The 20,926-nt window shown below is 28.3% G+C and overlaps 3 protein-coding genes across 4 annotated transcripts; 1 reads left to right on the top strand and 2 right to left on the bottom strand.

Moving 5' to 3' along the window:
• Positions 1-6,737: 6,737 nt before the first annotated feature.
• On the bottom strand, positions 6,738-10,346 carry LOC101493598 (uncharacterized). The gene is given in 5 exon segments (XM_012719159.3): positions 6,738-6,886; positions 6,888-7,522; positions 8,444-8,623; positions 9,267-9,598; positions 10,162-10,346. Coding segments are annotated over 4 exon segments (1,080 nt in total). The 5' UTR covers positions 9,510-9,598; positions 10,162-10,346; the 3' UTR covers positions 6,738-6,864.
• Positions 10,347-13,915: 3,569 nt separating this feature from the next.
• Positions 13,916-14,877, bottom strand: LOC101493278 (NDR1/HIN1-like protein 12). The gene has a single exon (XM_004512280.4). It carries the CDS (start codon positions 14,720-14,722, stop codon positions 14,006-14,008), a length of 717 nt encoding a protein of 238 aa, XP_004512337.1. The 5' UTR covers positions 14,723-14,877; the 3' UTR covers positions 13,916-14,005.
• Positions 14,878-17,558: 2,681 nt separating this feature from the next.
• LOC101492946 (uncharacterized) lies at positions 17,559-20,799 on the top strand. 2 transcript variants are annotated; one of them, XM_004512279.4, is made up of 5 exons: positions 17,559-18,072; positions 18,167-18,244; positions 19,727-19,808; positions 20,113-20,255; positions 20,432-20,799. In XM_004512279.4, the coding sequence occupies exons 1-5, from the start codon at positions 17,788-17,790 to the stop codon at positions 20,639-20,641; spliced, it is 798 nt and encodes a 265-aa protein (XP_004512336.1). In that variant the 5' UTR covers positions 17,559-17,787; the 3' UTR covers positions 20,642-20,799. The 2 variants fall into 2 exon arrangements, with proteins under 2 accessions (XP_004512336.1, XP_073220236.1); XM_073364135.1 differs by having other exon boundaries at positions 17,565-18,072; positions 20,410-20,711.
• Positions 20,800-20,926: the final 127 nt, after the last annotated feature.

Below are 20,926 nucleotides of genomic sequence, written 5' to 3'. Positions count from 1 at the left end.
CGTATATGTTTGGTTACTTTATTTATTTTCTTATTTTGTTAATCTTTATTACATAAGCAGAAAACTAGTCATCAAAATGAACATTCCATAAAATTCTATGTACGAATCTAAATTATAAACTATAAGACACGAAGTTGATTATTTTAGAAGTAAACTATATTTTATAAATAATTATATTAAACATACTATTTTGCATTAAAATTTTCATAGTTTATCTATAAATAATAATGTTTTAAGATCTATGATTAATCTATATGTTTATATTTAGAATCAATAAAAATAAAATTATTTATTTATTTATTTTTCAAAAGATATCTATTTTGACAACTTTGATCCTTGCATGACGTGAGTCATTTGCACCGCATCATATTCAAAAAAATCACCATAAATATTAAAACACTCATTATTATTTATTTATTTAACATTTTATTCTCATTTCACAAATATATATACTATAAATCTCAAATCACTACAAATATTGACATTATTCTCAAGGTTATGCAAAATATATTGCTTTTAAAACGGTTAACTGAATTTTTTAAATTTATTAAAATACATTTATTTAAATTTATAATTTGATTCATATCTATATATTTTATTAAAATATTACATAAAATATGAAAATTTTGTTACAAAAATCCGTGTCCCTAAATATGTATCTTTCGAGAAGTTATAAATTTTATCAAACTATATTATAAATTTTCTAGGGATATATAAATAATTAATTAGAGTAACATTATCTTATGTCAGGTTTGCAAGCTCTTTTTTATTTATATACAATATAAAATTATGAAAAGAAGTGTAAGGAATACTTCAACCCTTACGAAGTTACGATAAATAAATAAAAAAAGTCTAAATCTAACATCATAATAGAAAAGATCTATTCACCTTTTATTATATTGTGAAAGAAATAATTCATTGGTTACAACTAAATCCTTTCCATATATTAGTTATTTTGTATACTTGCACAATAAAATATAGAATTTTACATTATAACATAAAATAATAAATGTATTTATGAGCTAATACTAATATGTGCTTGACACGTGTCAATATATTTACAAATGATGAAAATAATTGTGTTTTCTAAGATTGGATCATAACGTGCACTGTGTCAAGATAAAATTCATAACATGCATTACGTTTTTTTCTTTCCAAAAGTAGTATATATAGGTCACGAGGTAAAAGTAACTTTGATTTAATTTTAAAGACAGATATTTGGATCCACTTTACGTGAAAGCAGTTGAAGGATATCCTTTTATCAATTATATATTAACTATTAATTTATGTTTCAAATGCTTCAATGTATAGTAGTGATTAAGAGCTCACCAAGTCTTAAACACAATCTCTATTTTATCAAATTCAGCAACATTTAGTTTTCTTACAATAATATTTAACGAGTAACAAAATGCAAATATATGAATACGTGGATTCATAATTTTTATTTGGCTAAATTACATCTGTGGTCCTTTAACTTAATTTCAGGTAACGTTTTAGTCCTTTATCTTTTTTTTTCCCGATTTAGTCCTTTATTCCTAAAAATATCAAATAAAGTATGAAAATATGAGTTTATTTGAAGATTTGCGTTACGAATTTGATGAAATTTGTATTATATTGAAGAATATAATTAATTTTATGAGTTTTGATTGAATTTTTTTTTTTTTGAATTTTTGTATAAAAAAGGATATCATCAAATTTTAAAACATAAAATATCAAATTATCACTTAAAATTAAAATAAAGGACTAAGTCGAAAAAAAAAGATAAAAGACTAAAACGTTACCTGAAATTAAGTTAAGGGACCACAAATATAATTTAGCCTTTTTATTTTGACAGGGACCTAAAAAGTAGTCAATATATTTTAAGTATCAACTTTTTTTAAAATACATAACTATAATAAAATAAATTCAAAATACATAAATCGATTTATTCAAATAAAAACAAAACTCAACCTTTAAATATTGGTAGTGAGTTTTATAAAAATAAATAAATTGAGTGCGAATGAATGCACAAATAAATACAAATTAATTGATATTAGGTAAAAAAATAAAAACATTAAATATTGAAGGAGAAGTAATAATAAGAGGAGAGGAAGAGAAAAAAAAAATGGTAGATGTTGGGAGGGGTGGATGGCGAAATTACTGCTTACTTTAATCTATTTAGTTATTATTTTATTTTCAATTTTAGAACTAAGGAAAGTATATTTAAGAGAGAGTGCCGGAAATTTTGATTAGAGAATGAAAGTATAATAAAAGAAACTAAGAAATAGAAGTTAGGGTAATGAAAAGTTGGAAAAGGAAAAAATAATGTGTGTGTGTGCAGACTCACATAAAAGTAAATTAATGGATTTAATATTTTTTATTTGGTGATTAAGATGCTAGAGTCAATAAGTTGAATCATATTAAATTATCAAACCAATATTTTAGTGCTTTTGTTACTCAATATATGTAATTTAAATTATCAAAACATAGCAAATTACTGGTAAATAATTTGTGGATCTCTTCTAATTTTAAAAATTGGATCTATAATAAAAAAATACTAAAAATATAAATAAAAAAAATTAATTAAAATTCTGCAAAAAAATTAGAATATTTTAGAATTGTTCTCAAGACATATAATGATTTTGAAAATATTGTAAGACATGTAAAAATAAAAATATTGCATTTTATTATTAAACTATTGCAAGACATCTATTAATTTTGAAATATTTAAAATATATAACTAATATTTTGAAATCTTTAAAATTTTAAAATCATATAGGGTGGGCCAATCTACAAAGGACTATGGACCGACCTATGGTTAAAATGATAAGCAACTTGAAATCATTAATCATATTATTTGTGATTAGAGATTTGATCTCTATCTCATGTCTATGAAAATTCAATTATTTATTAGAAACATTCATAATCATATTAAAATCCTCCAAAGGGATTAGTCACGCCTCCCTTTCAATTAATTATAGGCAAATTGATGGCCAAAATTCCAGTAGCATGGGGTTCAATTATTCTTTTTTGAATAATGAGATTTCCTTTATACTTCTGACTATATTCCGAGCAAAAATTTCAATGGATTGTAATTTAAGATTCCGCAATGAAAAAAAAAATATTAAATTAAAAACCACGTTATCAACAAAAGTATTTTTATCTAAGTTACTTTTAGATGTAAATATTGCATTATACAATTTAACAATTACAAAACATTTAATAATTTATAAATATTAATAATATATAATTAATATTTTAAAGTTCTAGAACGAAAATATGATTAGAATAGTTCAATCAAAAATAGAGTACAAATAGTGTCTTGACATATCCATAATTTAGAGATGAGAGATGAAAACATTTTCTTGCACAATTTATTAGTATACTTATAGAATTATACTATTTTCTGAAATATCATATTAATAATGTTATATAATATTTATTAATAAAAAAAATCTCCTTATTTAATTAGTCGTCTTTAATAAGATCTTTCTAACATATATTCCTGAGACACATAAATGCACATGTTAAGAATTTTAAAAATAAAAGAATATTTTGTTAAAAAAATAATGTTTGATCTTTTAGAGAATTAAATCCACAAATTACAAAACAAGATTTCTAAATTTGAATATGAGCACATGATTACGTTTGGCAACTAAAATACAATATGTTTGATTGTAAAGCTATGAGTAATGAGTATATATAGTTGACGCATAAAAAGGCATCTTTTGTGTCTCTTTCAATGTTACTAGACTTGATTTGATACATAATTGTGAAGTCCATAGGCGTTAATACAAATAATAGAGATCATTGCCATATATACTTATAGGCCGGCCAGACCAACATTTATTCATTTTGTTACCCAAATTTGTAAATATATATATTATATTTTTATTGATTTATTTTACTTTGTAAATAAAAAAGGAGGAAGTATTATTTTTCTGTTGATTTATTGTATATTTTCTCTATTTTAAATAATTCTCTTTAAAACATGTCAGATATTAAATATGAGTATCTTTTGTAATAAAAATTTAAATTTATTTATATTTCCAACAGTCTATTTCACTTTAAAGATTTAAAGATATATGCATGCAAAAAAGAGGAGATGTGGTAAAACCAATTGTTGTTCCTTGTTAGGTCCACCCTCCACAATTAGAGTATATATATAGAGAGAATATATGTGCTAAAAATAAAGTAAGAGCACTTTCATGTTAATTATTCCAATTAATTAGGGCATGGGGATTTATCTTATTTACAAACTTTTGAAAGTATAAGTATTTGTAAAATAGTGAAGAATTTATACATACTATTGGTTTACAATTATTGGTATACGTATAATACTCGTTGATACTCTTTTCTATCACATTATTTTATTACGAATAAAATTTGTAATTTTTTATATATATTATTATGAACTTAAATATAAATAAAAAAGTAAATATGTCTTGTCTAAATTTATATTAAATATATCAATTTTATATTTAAATATGAAAGGAATATAATATTATTTGAGTTTTTTTTATTATTGTGATAAAATAATTTTTAATTTTTTAAACTTTTATTATTGTGAATCAAACAATTTCACTCCCTCATATTACATTATACAAAAAAATTCATGTTTGTTTTAAACTTCAACTTTTTTCATGGTTGTGTCCCAAAACAGAGTACATGATTAGATTGGAGTGTATTCATATGGCTGATGAAAATTAAAGCTAATAATCTAATACCAACTTAATTAATGTGTGCTTTATTCAGCCCCTAAAAAGTTATGTCGTTGACGTTTTAGGACAAATGACAAATGACGAATCAATCAATAAAAGGTATCGGTCCCTTGATGACCATATCCCACTTCTAAATTCAATATTAGAAAGATGGTGACAGGAGTGACAAAGTGGAACAAATATCTACCTAAAATATAAGTATATGCTTTTAACACTAGGCTAACCTTTGGCCACATTGTCATGTTGCATATTGTTCTTTACCTAATATAATTCCATATTTACACTATACTCTCATTTAATCTATCTTATTAAACTATCCACCTCCATCAAATGCAACATAGACTCAATTGTTTTTGTTTTTATTTTTGTTTACTATGCAGGAATTTCATTTGTGCTATATGACAAATTGGTGTTATGCTGCAATAAGTTCTCTTGAGGGATGGCTTACTTTGCTAAATCAACACAATATTATTTGGAGATGGATTGTAAATAAGTGGTGGATGAAATATCAACAAAGAAAATGTTAGTCAATTGGACTATATGGGAATTAACAAGACAATGTCAAAATTTATTCTATTGACATTACAACGGTCGTGATAGGCGTCACGGTCATTCTTAGTTATGTGCAGATAGATGAACAATACATAGCTAAAATATATTTATTTATTAAAGAGTATGTTCAAAAAATACTAAGATAGAAAAGTTCACTCTACACTATAGTCTATAGGGTTCATAAACAAAAAAGACATGAAATCTATAAATAGAATCAGATTTTCAATTTTATTGATGTTATATACAAGCTTTTGATGTTTTTTAAAATTTAAATAAAGATTTTAAAAAAAAATTGTAATACTTCTTTTAATTAAAGGTCTAATTTTTGAGATTATAACATAACCTACAATTTTTTTAGGATAGGCACTCAACTAATGGTAGTGCTAATAGTTTTGTTCGAGCATGTATCATACTAGCATCTATCACATACTGTCCTAACAATCTCTAATTGTATCATGAGTATTATTATGAATGAAAAAGTCTTGATTTTGTTGGAGTAAAATTTAGATATTTCATCTTTTAACATAAATCAATAATATTAATAAAAAAAATATAATTAAAAGGTAATAATAAATACATTCAATAAATTAGTTAAGAGTATTTTTTTTTCTTCTTAAGAGTACTTTTTTTTTGGAAGAAATAAATAAAAAAAGTCTTATCTAACACAAAAGAAAAGACCAAAACACTAGTTATATAGATCAATTATATTCTATATTTGTAACTCGTTTCTTGAAAGTACTTGTATTCTATCTCTGCAAAACAGAGTAATGCTACAATCAAAATATAAATCAACTATGACTTGTAAAATGAGTAGAATTGCAATAATATGAATTGGATGATTGTTCATCCTCCCTCTATTTTTACTCATGATATTAAATTTTTACTTACAGGATATTAAATGTACTATATTGAATGCTAACTTTAAGCTAACTTGTCACGTTTGTTGAAGTTGGTTGAACATCCATCTATAAATTGTTTAAATCTTGACAATCCATTTACTTTACCTAGGCCTACCATAAAGATCTTTAAAGGTTGCAACCACTAAATTTTGTCATGATACAACAATCAAGAATCAATATATATCCTAATTCCTAACCTAGAGCCCAACCTCATCTTCAAACCGAGCTGTCAAGTCCCAGCCCAACACATCTCATTGTGTTATTTTGTTACACATAATTATTTGATCAATTATCTAAATAAAATAATAAAATAATACTTTTATCAAATTAAAATAGAATATTTTGAGACACCTTAAAAATTCTACTTACACATTGATCAAAATTACATGATACCTCTATAACAAAGAGGTCGGAACTTGAATTCATCCAATGACAAAAAAATATTGATAATCTCAGCCGTTAGATGAATCCAAGAACTGACCTCTGGCTATAGAGGAGGTAGAAGAGGATACAAACTTCAAAATAACAAAGGCTATGCTGGAAAAACAGATTCACTTTCCAATGCTATGGTGCTGGAAACTTGAAAGAAAAAAAAAGAGACAACATATATCAACACAAACAAACAAATTACAGTTTACAAGTACTAAGAAACATACACCACAAAAAGAGACTCATATAATAGAACACAAACCAGAAAGATAAACAATATCAAACTAAGGAAAGGAGACCGAACCGCATAACGGTTTGGTCGATACAACGTAACACTAGTGGTGCCAGCATTGGTGCAACTCTTGGTAGTGTAGGGTAGGTTAAAGTGCCAAGAATGAACCAATTGAAGCTTAAAAGAGCAACTGCATCAGATGCAGGTTTATTTCTGATGGTGAAGAAAAACTGAACCACACTCTTCAAAGACATGGCTACTACAGCAAAGAGAGCTACAACAAGAGGCATGCAAGGGTCCTCAGCTTCCCAAGCAGTCACTCCAACTGTAAGTGACAAAATGGCGCTGAAAATTGACTGCGAAATAGCAATCTGTCGGTGATCGAGTACTTCGCTCATTTCTACTAAATCTTTTGAGATTGGTTCAGATTTATCTGCGGAAAGATGTTCGGGTTTTGGTCCAGTTTTCAAGAGTTTAAGCAACTCAGTTCTAGTTTGGCTCCCTTCTTCCAAAATATCTTTGTGCTTCAGAAGATCCTGAAGGGCAACTCCAGTGCCAGTGTAACTAGATTTCCCTGGCAGGGTAGGAGGAATGCTATAGCTGCTGTCGTCAATCTTTTGGTCGTTTTCGATGTTTTGATCTTTGGAGTTCCAGTATCCCTTTCCTTGAATTTCTTTGAGCCGAAGATTTTCGTTTATCTGATTCTTCAACTTTCAACAAGACATAACAACAAAACACCAAATCAGGAAAAGCTTTCTGCACAACAATATAATTAAGAAACATAAATTTAACTGGATTAAGAGCTTATCATATAATTGGATAATTAACTTAATTAAGAGCTTATCATATAATTGCTTATGTACAAACTATTTCTATAACAAAAGATAAAATAAAATGAAACTGTTTTCATATAAGGTATAAGCTGTTTTTATAAATTATCCAAAGAGCTTATGGAAATAAGCTTGAAAACAGTCTATGAACGTGTCATAAACTGTTTCCGTGAACTCTCTCAAACACTCTATCAAACAGTCTCACAAATGCTTATGTCAGTAGAAAAGATCAAATAAGTCAATCCGAATAGGACGAGGAGAATTGGACTCAACAATGAGTCAACGACACTAACGATCATCAGTTTCGGTACAAAACAACAAAACCAAATAATTTTAGCATATCACTGAATATCTATTTATATCTGGTCATATATTGAAGGCAACATCTTCACAAAGTTTCAGGACAGCCTTTTAATCTATTAGAGCTGATGCCAACTTCCGGAAAATCTTGAATTACAGATAAGACTTTAACATTGCTGATATTAACATATTGCTTACTATATTAACTGTCAATCAGAAGCTAAGTCTTTGCACCTATGTGTATAAAATGTATTCTAATTTTGTAGTACATAAACTTCCTGAAATTGAAAACTTCAACTACTATAATTGTCTAGAAATATAATAATTAGAAGACTTTTAAAGATAGTATATCCTTATGTTTGACTGGCACATGAGTTATAAAATATTTGCCTTACCAATAGGTAGCATCAAACAAGCAGTAAATTCCAACATTCAAGTCATCTTGACAGTTAAATAGATATACAAGTTACAAGGCAGGCACATGAATTATAAAATATATACCTTTCTCTCTAAGTTTTCAATTTTTGCAATGGCCATATCATGTTCCTCTTCAAGCTCTGCCAGTAGCATCTCCATCATTTTGCATTCTTTGACAGCCATCTGGAAGCGTTCTTGAAGTTTCTTATGACTCCACTCTAGATTTGCCATCTCAGTCTGCATTTGATGTAGTTTTTGTTCCAGCTGCATAATGTTAGGTAAGCCCAATGAGCAGGTTTCTGTTAGTTAGGAGTCAGAGTTAGTTAGGATACTAACAGAAATTGACATAGATAGCCTATAAAGTGAAAGTGAGAGAAGACTTGATATATTCTGTGTAGTTGGAGATTTATGTTGTAGGGAGAGATCTGCTGGAATTCAAGTGTCGGACTAACCATTCACACTTGAATTCCAACAATGTTCCCCTCAAGTGTGAGTCTCGCACATTATTATACTTGTAAACATTGTTATGAACCAACAAAACACGTTGTCTGAGTCCACCGCTAGAAAGACTTTCGATATAAGCATCCATTTCCGCCCCCTCACAGGCCAATCCATGGCTCTGAACTTACCATTAACACTTGAATTTCAACAATGTCACTCTCAAGTGTGAGTCTCCAATATCATCGTCATTACCAACCAATAAAACACACTCCATCTCACATTCCCTTATCAAATCTATAATTTCAAACAAGATGAGTGCTCTAATGTGACATTGTTTTATATCTATTGCTAAGTCAGTAAATCTTCAGCACCTAAATCCTATCTATTAGAGAAAAATGAATTGTGTTATGCAAGGCAGGCACACGACATAAATCAAACAAATAAAAACTATTGAATGAAAACTAACCTGCCTCTCCCTATGAATGGCATTCACAATTCTTGCAGGCAAGAAGATAAGCCCAAATGTCCATGACATAATTCTCAATATTATGTTTACATTGAAGATTATTGCAGTCCAAACCGACTCTATCCAAGTGTAAATTACAAATAATGCAGTTCTTATAGCAAACAAGCATACCAGCTTAAATATAGTGAAAGCCCTTGTCACCAATAGTATTACACTAGCCAAAAGCTCAGAAATTAGTGCCATTAATCACTAAATTGAGTACTCTTTCTCCTAAACAATTATATGTTCAAAAATTCCATAATGTTTGGTTTGATGCAGTTTATCAAAGTATCCTGCAATATCAGTAAATGCATTTGGAAAAATTATTTAGAACTAAACAACTATGGTGCAAATAAATAAGCAAAAAAAAAAAAAAAACCTTTTACATATCTGATCAGATTAAATAGATTTAATCATATGCCTAAGGAGGAGCAATCAACAACTATAAGAAAACATAAATATCACATTAGTAATACTTGTATGTCTCATTATGTTACCTACAATACACTTGATTGCTTACCATGATTGGTAGAATTCTTCTATGTTGGATTAGGAAAGTAGTAAATTTTAGGGTTTGTAAAATTATTTAAAACTTTAAACATATCATTATCAAGCTTTAACAACTCAAATAGCACACTTCCACAAACAATGATTAATAGAAGAAGAAAACTAAGTAAGAAAAATTACAAAATTTATATATAATAAAACGAATAATCCAAAAGCATAAAGCCATGTCATGAATCCACAAAAAGAATGAACTTTAATAGAAATGAAGAGAAAACAGAATTTGGGTTTGAAAGAAAAATGAAAATCCAAATAATAATAATAATAAAAAAAGGAACAAAGAAATACTCACGGTGCGTGGAAAATGGAAATTGGAAAGGAGAGATATAGTGGAACAGATAAGTGCAGGGGAAAAAGCTGAGAGAGAGAGACAAAGAAGGAAGTGGATTGTGAATGTGAAATCAAAGGAAAACTAGTAGTGTAATAGTGTTGCTGTGAGTTTTGAAGACAGTGCATGGTGCATAGGTGGCAACAAAGTGTTTTCGAGCTGCCACGTAAACTACTTATGGATATATGTTAAGATGTTAAGGTTATATCAATCCACTCATCCATATTTTATTCAATGCTTCTATTTCATAACATCAATTATTGTATACATTCTATGTATTTCTCAAATGTGGTCCACTTTGGACAAAAATCACACAAGGAAGAATAATCTTCCTATATTTCACTACTCAAACAATTATTCAATGGATATCTAAAAATAGGATTAAAAAACATGTATTTTTCTAAAATTTAACTCGTTTTAAATCGATATTAATTAAATTATTGTCTTAATTTTAAAGAAGAAGAATAATTAAATTATATATTTTGAAAATAATGTGGATTTATTTCAAACGAGTAATAATAATATTGTAAAATTTTATTATGTCTAAATATAATATTTAAGTATAACTTTCATCTTCTTTCACTATTAAAAATAGTGAGTTTTACGGTAGATCACTTTTATAAATGGTTCATCGTCAACTAGTATTTAAAAATTATTAGAAATTTTGACGATGATCCATGATATTGTTTAGAAGTAATAGTTCATGATTTTTTTCGCTTTATAAATAAGATAATGTTCTAATTGGTGTCGATTCAATATAAAATAAATATTTGTTTTTCTGTTCAAACTAAAAGTTACTCTCTCAAACATAAATAAAAATGACTATTAGCGTCTACTTTTAAGAGACGATGTATGTGGTAATTGAAATTTTAAATATTTTTCAAATAATGGTCTATACAGAAATAGTCATATTTGCCTCAAATATAATTTTTTGCTAATCACTTTAGTCAATAAAAAATTAATAAAAAATACACTTGTCATTTTAATAAATTAAAAGACTATTTACTCTTTTATAATACTAGCGGTTGAAAGAGATTATATGATGTACTACTATTTAAAATTTCTTGGTCCATGCCTACATCTAAACTAGGGATGTCAATAAGTAGAGTTTAGATAGGGTACTATAGTACTCGTCTTCATACCCGCGATTTAAAAAAATACCTGTACCCGTATTCTGTTGGATATCAACTTTAATACTCTTATCCTTACCATCTGGATATCTAATTGTCCGTACTCATACTCATTACCATATTTTAACTAAAATAGATCGATAAATAAATGATATTGTTGTGATTAAATTTAAAAATTATTCAAATATCTTAAATTCAATCATAAATTATTATAAAACAAAATATTTTTTAACTCAAAATATTTCAAATAAATACTCGTTACAATACATATTCAAATATCCATAATAATACTTTATGAAGTTGTAAGTCCTATAACAATATTATTCGAAATATGTAAAAACAATTGATAGAAAGTTGCAAGTATAATTATAAAATGATTAATAAGACGTATCTCTTAGTTATAAAGTCACAATTATTTACTTGTTCATCATAATCAAATTCTTAAAAAATTTGCATACGTTTATTTTTCAATTATAAATATTGTAGTGGTCCAATAATATCGATAGATGTTAAAACATAAAAGAAAATAATTAGTTAACCTAAACATTAATATAATAAATAAATAATATATTTATACAAGTGCGGATATGGGACGAATACAGATACTATATCTGTTTAATTTTGCATGTAATAACCGATCTTCGTGCCCATACTCATTTTTTTTTAAGCTTAAACGTGGAAGGTGAATCAATATTTAAAGTTTACTCGATACTTTACAATTATACCTCTACTCTCACCGCTAACTTAAACTTTCAATTATGTCCTTCTTTTACAATAAAATCAATTGTTTACAACAAAAAATTTCGTTTAAATTTCTGAAAATCTCAGCTTAGGTTTTTGAAACATATACTAAAAATTTTGGTTGATCATGTTTCTATAAAAAAAATCTCAAAAATTTAAATCAAGTTGTGTCAAACAACTCCAAAAAATTTGGTGCAAGTTTTTAAAATAGAAATATGTTATAAAAACTTAAACCACCAAATTTTCATAAATAATGAAGGAAATGTTTTCCTGTTAAAATGACTTCATCTTACCAAAAAGAAAAAAAGACGGTGAGAGTCCAATTAGTCTAAAAAACTTGATACCAGAATAAAAAGTGAAATGATAAAATAGTGAAAAATAAGAGCGATTGAGATTAAGATTTTTTGAAAGATTATGGGAGTAAAAATTTCAAACAATATCCTTCACAACTACAGCCCAAACGGCCCATCCATTAGCTTACATTTTTAAACCAAACAAATCTTTTTAAACATATATGATATGAATTATTATTATTATTATTATTATTATTGTTTTCTGAAAATGGAAATATGAATTAATTATTATACTTCGATTATTAGCATAAATAAATTTTATACACCCATGTTTAATCATATTTTACCATAAACATACTTAAGCAAACATTTTTTTTAAAAAATAATATAATAATATAGTTTACATTATATTATTAATTTAGTAATAAAGTATTTAGAACTTTAAACATAATAATAATATTACGCTTTAACAAATGTTATGACTTATAACATCAAATAGAAGCACAAATTCCACACTTCCACAAACAATGATTAGTAAAAGAAGAAAACTAATTTACAATGCTCAAAGCAAAAAACGATGTTGTGTTAAAAATAAAAAATAAAAGCAAAAAACGACTATCTATATAAAGGTACTATTTAAAGAGTAAAGGCACTATTTATTGGCTTTTCTAGCTTCTTCCACTTTGTTCAATTTCAATGTCTATCTTTGGTGGTATGTTTTCACAAGATTTTTCTTTTTTTACCTTCCTTAGCTTCGGAGGAAATCATCAAACAAGAAAACTACACTCAACAATTTTTTTAGCTTCCTTAGCTTAGGAGGAAATGATCAAATAAGAAAACTACACTCAACAATAAATTTTCTAGTTGACATTCTAAAACACTAGTCAACAAATAAAAGTAAAATTTATCAATTAAAGTTTATAAACACTCATTAGTAAAATTTATTTAATTTCTTTGAATTTGTATCATTTTTCTATTGTTGTGTGTTATAGCTAACTACAAAGCACCAATAAATAAATCAATAAAGGAAAAATAAATTATTGTAGCAGATAAATCACATAGAGATCAATTATATTATTATATTGTTCATTACCTTTAAAGCTACAAGTCTCTTAAAAAAGTGTTGATATACAATAATGTTGTGTCATCAAGCATGTTTGAAATATATCTCTCACAAAAGCAAAGAATCTAAAAACTCAAATTTTCACCAATTTAGTTCCTTAAACAAGGTAAGTATTAGAAAATTTAATCCTTAATATTAACAAATTTAAAGCATAATTTCTAAAATAATTTGTTTATCTCAATTTAATTAATCCCTCTGATTATTCTAAAAAAAATAATATAACCAAAAAATTTCATCATAATCAATTAAAAATTTATTAAATTCAAAAACTAAATTAACTAATAGTACTAATTCAGCACTGTCCCGATGATGTCTTGATAGTTATGAATTATTAGTTCATTGTTGTTTTCACCACTTCCTCTTTCTTGATTTGATTGAGTTCATAAGAAATTGAGAAAACGGTGTGGAAGAATGAAATGAAATTAGAGAGATAGAAGGGAGAATAAGACCATGTTAAATTTTGTGTACACATAACATAATAAAACATAGTTAAAACAAAATGTAAAGAAGAAGGAAATTAATCATTTGGATTGAGAAGTGCAACGTGAAGGAATGTAACTACCATTCAAAGGATGAAATCTAAGTTGACACTCAAGTTTACACCAAAACTTAAGAGAACCTAAAGGACCTACTCTCCATTGAGTCCTAGCATGCCCTTTAAAATCAAACCCAACAACATTTCTCTTCCATGTCTCATCAACTACTTCAACTTGATCAGGAGTCAAAGGAATAGAAGAAGATTGAACAACATAATTCAATATTTGAGAATTATTCTTAGGAACATCAAATGTGTCGGCTACCATAATTGCTATACCTTGTCCTTGGTAGCTAAGTAAGAATTTTATGTCGGAAAATGTTGCATGTGCCTTTGCATTTCCATTTTGTGCCAACACACGAATGTTTAATTGGGTTTGTAGAAGGCCAGCATAGTCATTTCTAAAAAGATCTAAATGTGCATTTGATATGCTTATTGTTGGTACTCTTGGGTGGATTACTATGTAACCAACAAATACTACTATGCCTCCAATTACAACTCCTATGGCTATTATTGTGCAAAGAATTGCTAATAGCCAAATAAATAAATTGGTGTTGCCATTTCGGTGAGTTACTATTATTCTTTTTTTGGGTGTTCTATCATAAGGTTGAGGTTGATTTTGATATTGAGATTGAGATTGAGATTGAGATTGATCATGATTATAGGCCTCTTGATCATGATCATTGTAATGGGGGGAAGGCATGGAGATCAATGATAGGACAAAAATCAAAATCAACCCATGTGGGGTAATTTGTGAGTTTTATTATGTTGTGAGGGTGAGAGTACTTGAGAGGGAGGAGTTTGAGAAGTGGATAAATTTGGGTTCTTTGTCTCTAATTGGTGAGAAGGTTTTGGTATCTTCTTTTCTTAGCTTTAAAGCATATATTATGTCCTTGTCCTTGTCCTTGTCCTTGCATATGCTAATTTCTTTTTATATCTTGTTACATAGTACTACACCTATAACTATAAGCCTCTCTCTATTAATTCTCCAACTAGGTTATTGGTTTGCCTACTATTTTAATCTTAAAAAGTATATATAAAATTATTTTAGTGCTTTTTTGTTACCTTTTTTCTTACACTTGTTTAGGAAAAAAGTGAAAATAGAAAATAGAAATGTGTGTTGCAAGATGTGTTTTTCTTAACTTGTTCAAAGGATTTGTCTAAGAAAATCATAAAATAAAAATAGTTGGTGAATATCATTGTTCAAAAAGTAAATACCAAACTTGCATTGAAGATACTAAGTTATCAGATCTTTTATTTGTCGTTTCCTGGCTTTGAAGGTTTAACACGATCATTGGATGGGGAATTTCAGTGGATCTTGCCTTGCTAACATCCACGTGTGGTACTTCAATTAATAAACTATTATTTATATTTTTTTTTCTCATAAGACAAATAAATATCATTATAATTAAATTATATAAATGCAAAATACCAATTTCGTATTCAGATAAAATATTTAATATAACAATATTAATATTTGTTAATTAAATTAAGACTTAAAAATTATATATATATAACAATAAAAACACATTTTCTGAGTACAAATCAATTTAAACATATTTTGTAACCATAATTTAAAAATAACTCCTATTTTTTTTTATATATATATACATCAAATGTTAAATATTCATTGTAAAAACAAAAAATTTATCAATATTTCAATTCACAAATGTGTATCTATTCTTGCATAAATATGGTAGCCTGAATTCCACGTATGTCCATCTAACGTCATCATATTCAAGGTTTTTCTCTTCCAAAAAATTCAGAGCTTAAAATGTTCATTTATACATTTAAAATAGGCCTCCGTCAATAGGAGTTAATTAAGTGATTATTAATTTAGATTATAATTAAGTCAACATAAGTTAAACTCAATCACACATGATATATCATCTTTTTATGTTCACACTGAAACAAAAAAGCATACGAGAGATTAAATTAAAAGTGTTTTGAAATTGTAAGGTCAAATTAAAATATTTTTTTTACAAGAACTAAAATCAAAGTAACCCCTATTTATAGGAATCTTTTGTATATAAAAAAGAAAAAAAAATAGTTTTTTTATCCTATGTACTTTGATATGAAGTTCTAGTTTTTTTAGAAACATAGAGAGATATAAAAAAGCTAAACATAATTACAAGTATCATATATAATTGAAAATTTGGACTTTTAGGTTCTTAATTTATTAATCCATATTAAGAATTTTGATTTGAGATTTGGTTTTAATAAGAAGTGGAGGTCTTGGACTCATGCATGTGTATTCTTAGGGTGCTTCCCGGTTTTAGTTTATCATTTATGGTTGTCAAATTGAGCATTTGTTCATTTTCTCTTCTTACTTGTGGCTCAAGGTTCGAGTGGGTTCATGAAGAAGAAAATGACTCTTGATTTATTTAAGGGATTTAAAGTGGGAGATTTAGAGGTAGTTATTCCATACCTCTAATATGAAGATGACACATTGTTGATAAGGGAGTTGTGTGTAGATAATCTATGGACCATGAGGACATTACTAAGATGTTTTGAGTTTGCTTTAAGGCTTTAGATCAATTTCTTCAAAGGTAGTAGTGTCATGGGGTGATGTTTCTGAAGTGTAAGGAAGAACCCATCATTTTTACCTAACTAGGCCTACTAATAGATTCTAGCATGAGGGTGGTCTCTACTTGGAAGCCTATCCTAGATGTTCTTCAAGGAAAACTTGACTCTTAAGAGATACATGTATGTGAGTCTTGAGAGCATAATAGTTCTCATTTACTATGTTCTTAATACATAATATCCTCATCTTTTATCTTTCTTATGTAAATTTACAGATAAAAGTTTGGAAAACTAGTAGTCCAAATGTCACAGAAACTCTTTATGGAGTTCTAAATGTTAGATCTTGCATTGTGGAAATGCTGTAAAAATTAGAACAACAAGGTGATAATAAATAATATAATAACTATTAGTATTTCATGTAGAATTTTAAAAGTGTGTATCACACTAAACAGGTTCAATTCACTCTAAATTTGAAATTGAATCACACTAAATTTTAAGTTCGGTTTTACTCCACCAATCGGATACAAATAGGATGAACAATGAATTGTCTTCAAAATACTTTGAAAAATCTTGATGTGATTTACACTAACACACAAATCTATATTTCAGTATAAGTAGACATAATTGTATATACCTTTTTACCTATAACTATTTTTTGGGGGTTTAATATTTAAAATTATTTGAAATATTATTCCAAAAAGACGTTACATTATAACCCATAAATTTATACAGAAGAATTATCACTATTATCATTTCTTGTGTCCTTAATTCTAAATAATTATTCTAACAGACATTTATATTATTCTCCTCGTCTTTATATATTTTTTAGCTTGACCTTTTTTTATAAAAAAAGAAAGTCTTCCAAGGTTGCAACTTACTCAAATCAATAACTATCGTGAATGTGTCATATGTGATATATTTGGATATATGATTGAGGCAATTTGGGTTCGTACATGTGTTAATCTTTCACATAAAAACAAGTAGATATTTATCATAATTTGTCGGAAAAAAAGAGCAAGAAAAAGAGGACTCTGAGTCACACATCTCTGGAAGTAACTAGTGGCACCACACAAAACAACCTCAAAATTCTACTACCTTTTTTGTGCTTGACCATGATAGTTTTCAGACACATACATGCACAAACACACAAATACAGACACTCTTTTCATTTCCAAAATCATTCCAACAACTACTCTCTCGAGTCTTAACCACTGACTGCTAACTGTTTCACTTTTTCAACTAACCATGAAAATGTCTCAGACATTGCTGCGGATACCCTTCACTACAACATCAACAACGTTAATTCACTGTCAAAATTCTATCTTTAGCTCATATGGTAAAAGGGTCTCTGTGTTTGGCTACAAAAGTCTCAGATTTACAGATTTTGCTTGCAGCACTTCAGGAGCTTCTGTTTCTTCATCTGCGGCGAGTCCTTCAACGCCGCTCCTTGATTCTAATTCTGGTTTTGATTCTGTTGTAACTCAGGAGATGCCATGGAAGCTGGACGGGATAGAAGAGGGCATTGAAAAGGTTAGACTTATGTTCTGAGTTTGGAATTCAGATTGTTATTTACTTTGAATGTGGGTTTTTTATATGTTTGATTTTTGTGTGATGGATTGTTTAGGTGATTTATAGATGCCGGTTTCTTGCTATTCTTGGAGTTTTTGGGTCTTTAATTGGATCATTTCTATGCTTCATCAAGGTATTAATTTCAATATTTGGTGTTTGTATTTGATCAAAGTTATTGTACAATTTTATTTTTATGGACAAGATGTTTAACAATATCGACATATGTTAGTTGAATTAGGACTTAATGATAAATTATTGTATTGCTTAATGGGATGTTTGTTAGAATGTTTTAACCTAAAACAAATACAGAGAAGACCATATAATTCTAGTTTTGTGCACGTGTGCTTTTATGAATAATTGAATGAAATGTTGAGATTCTCATGTTGGATAGTGTTCTGACCTAGAGTTTGTGACATCACTTTTTGAGATATTGTCCCTTTTGGGTCTTATGTAAGCTCTTTCATTTTTGTCCTTAGTTAAAAGATGTTTCAGTGAGTTGACGAGTGTGAATTAAAAGATGTTTCAGTGAGTTGATTCCCAAACAATGTGATTTTTTGGTGTACGGGGACAATAATCCCTCAATCGAGGCTAAGAGATTAAAGGGCTTGTCAACCATCGTGTGTGGCTTAGGCCCACCTTCTAGCGCCAATGTTCCGTCCTCAAGTATGTTACACCTCTTTTATGTGGTATTGTCTTCTTTGGGTCTTTTGTAAGCCCTCACGAGTTATTCTTTGGTTAAAAGGCGTTGCAATAAGTTGATGATTGCGAGTGTTTATAATCTGCCCTTAGTCTTGATTCCCAAACAATGTGAGACTTCTTTGGTATACTGGAATAAATAGTGATATGGAGTAAATAGTAATTATAATTTACATCTAACACAATCCTCAACCATGAGCTAGCTTTTAGGGTTTAATTAGGTCCAAATCCAAATTCTGATATGCTATTAGAGCTTATCCTAGATTCATGTAGATGTGCAGTTCGAGAAATTTCACGCTCTAAATGTGCAGTCGCGCAATCCTCGCCTTATGAGATAGCTTTCTGAATTGAGTTAGGTGAAGGTGAAACCCCGAATTCTAATTTGGACCATATTCAAAGAAACTCTATAAAAATGGAGGGTTGATCACAACCTAGTTTGGTAGTAGATGATTCAGGGGTCTACAAAGTGACCTCCCTTTAGTATTTATTGTTCTTAAATGCATGACAATTATACATTATACATGCATATTATTCAGATAAATGGCTTTGTGCTGGTGATAAGGATCAATTATATTTAATCATCCTTGATCTTATATCTATGATTTTTTACTTCCTGGTCATAATTTGACATGCCTCCATCCATCACATTTATTCAAAAAGGAAACAAATAGTGTGTTTTTAAGGAAGAATAAAGGAAAGTATACATATTTGAAATTGGAAAATTTAAGTGACTTTATTCTTGGAAAATTAACTAATTTCTCAAACTAGTCGAGTCAATTGAATCAGTTTCAAAAAATTAAGCAATATTACAATCGTTATTATGTATGATGTGTTTTACCACTAGAGTCTAGCACAAGTGATTGGTGCGCAGTGTGTCTGATGAGTTTCATTTTAATACATTATTCAATTTTACATGCAGGGATCCACATTTGTTGCAAGGTCTTTTTTGGAATACTTTGTAAACCGCAATAAAGTAATCCAAATGTTGATAGAAGCTCTTGGTGAGTGCTCTACTGCTAAACACCCATAAAATTGTGCATTTAGCTTCTTGCTAAATATATTAAACATATATAACACACTATTCTTCATTTAATCTTTGTGATAAATAACATTGGTCCCTATATTATCTGTGAAATTGAAGAGTATCATTATTCTAATTTCCAATCTTAATGGACAGTAACTTTTATATATGTGAAAGCTCTTTTGAACTATGTTCATTTTTTCTTCTTTTGTGTGAGTATTGTGATTGTTCTAAGAGGATTTCTGTGCTTCTATTGTTTCTAACTGCTACTTTTTTTCATCTAGATGTCTATCTTTTAGGAACAGTAATGCTGGTATTTGGAATGGGTCTCTATGAGCTCTTTGTCAGTAATCTTGGTAGTGCAAGCTCTCTGCCAGATCAAAAACCTTCTGATAGATCAAATCTATTTGGCTTATTCACTTTAATGGTTAGTTTTCTAACATTCTTTTTCTCCTGACATAAACATTTGTAAGCCTCTTTCAGAGAGGTTATGGAAAAAGCTTATGATATGTCCATCAGCTATTTTCAGTTTATTTCCATAACCTCTTCAGAGTAGCTACTAAATAATCTTCTGATTTTAGTTTATTTGTTTCGCCTTCTCAGGAACGACCGAAATGGTTGGATATAAAAACTGTGAATGAACTGAAAACCAAGGTTGGTCATGTGATAGTGATGCTGCTTCTGATTGGGTTGATTGACAGAAGTAAGAAGGCTACTATACAATCTCCTTTGGATTTGCTTTGCTTCTGTGCTTCTGTCTTTCTTTCTTCTAGTTGCCTCTTTTTGCTGTCCAAGCTGAATGAGCCTAATTAACTTTTGCATATACATGTTTAAGGAGAAAGTTAGAGGATAAGAAGTGATATACATGCTTGGTATTTACTCATATTATGTATATATATTAGGATGAATATGTATCTATCTTGGTCTCTTCACTTTACATAATAAATAAGTTGATGCTAATTATGTGAAAACACCAAAAATGTTACTTCGAGTTAAACTTGAGTATTTTTAGATTACTGATATAAGATAGAATGGGATGAAATGATATGGAATGAAGTATATCAGAATACAAAAGAATAAATTTTTTATTGTATGGTT

Source organism: Cicer arietinum, chromosome 8 (genome assembly GCF_000331145.2).
Source record: "Cicer arietinum cultivar CDC Frontier isolate Library 1 chromosome 8, Cicar.CDCFrontier_v2.0, whole genome shotgun sequence".
NCBI classification, from domain to species: Eukaryota; Viridiplantae; Streptophyta; class Magnoliopsida; order Fabales; family Fabaceae; genus Cicer; species Cicer arietinum.
Note: the sequence above shows the minus strand (reverse complement) of the source record. Positions and strands in the feature narration are given on the sequence as shown.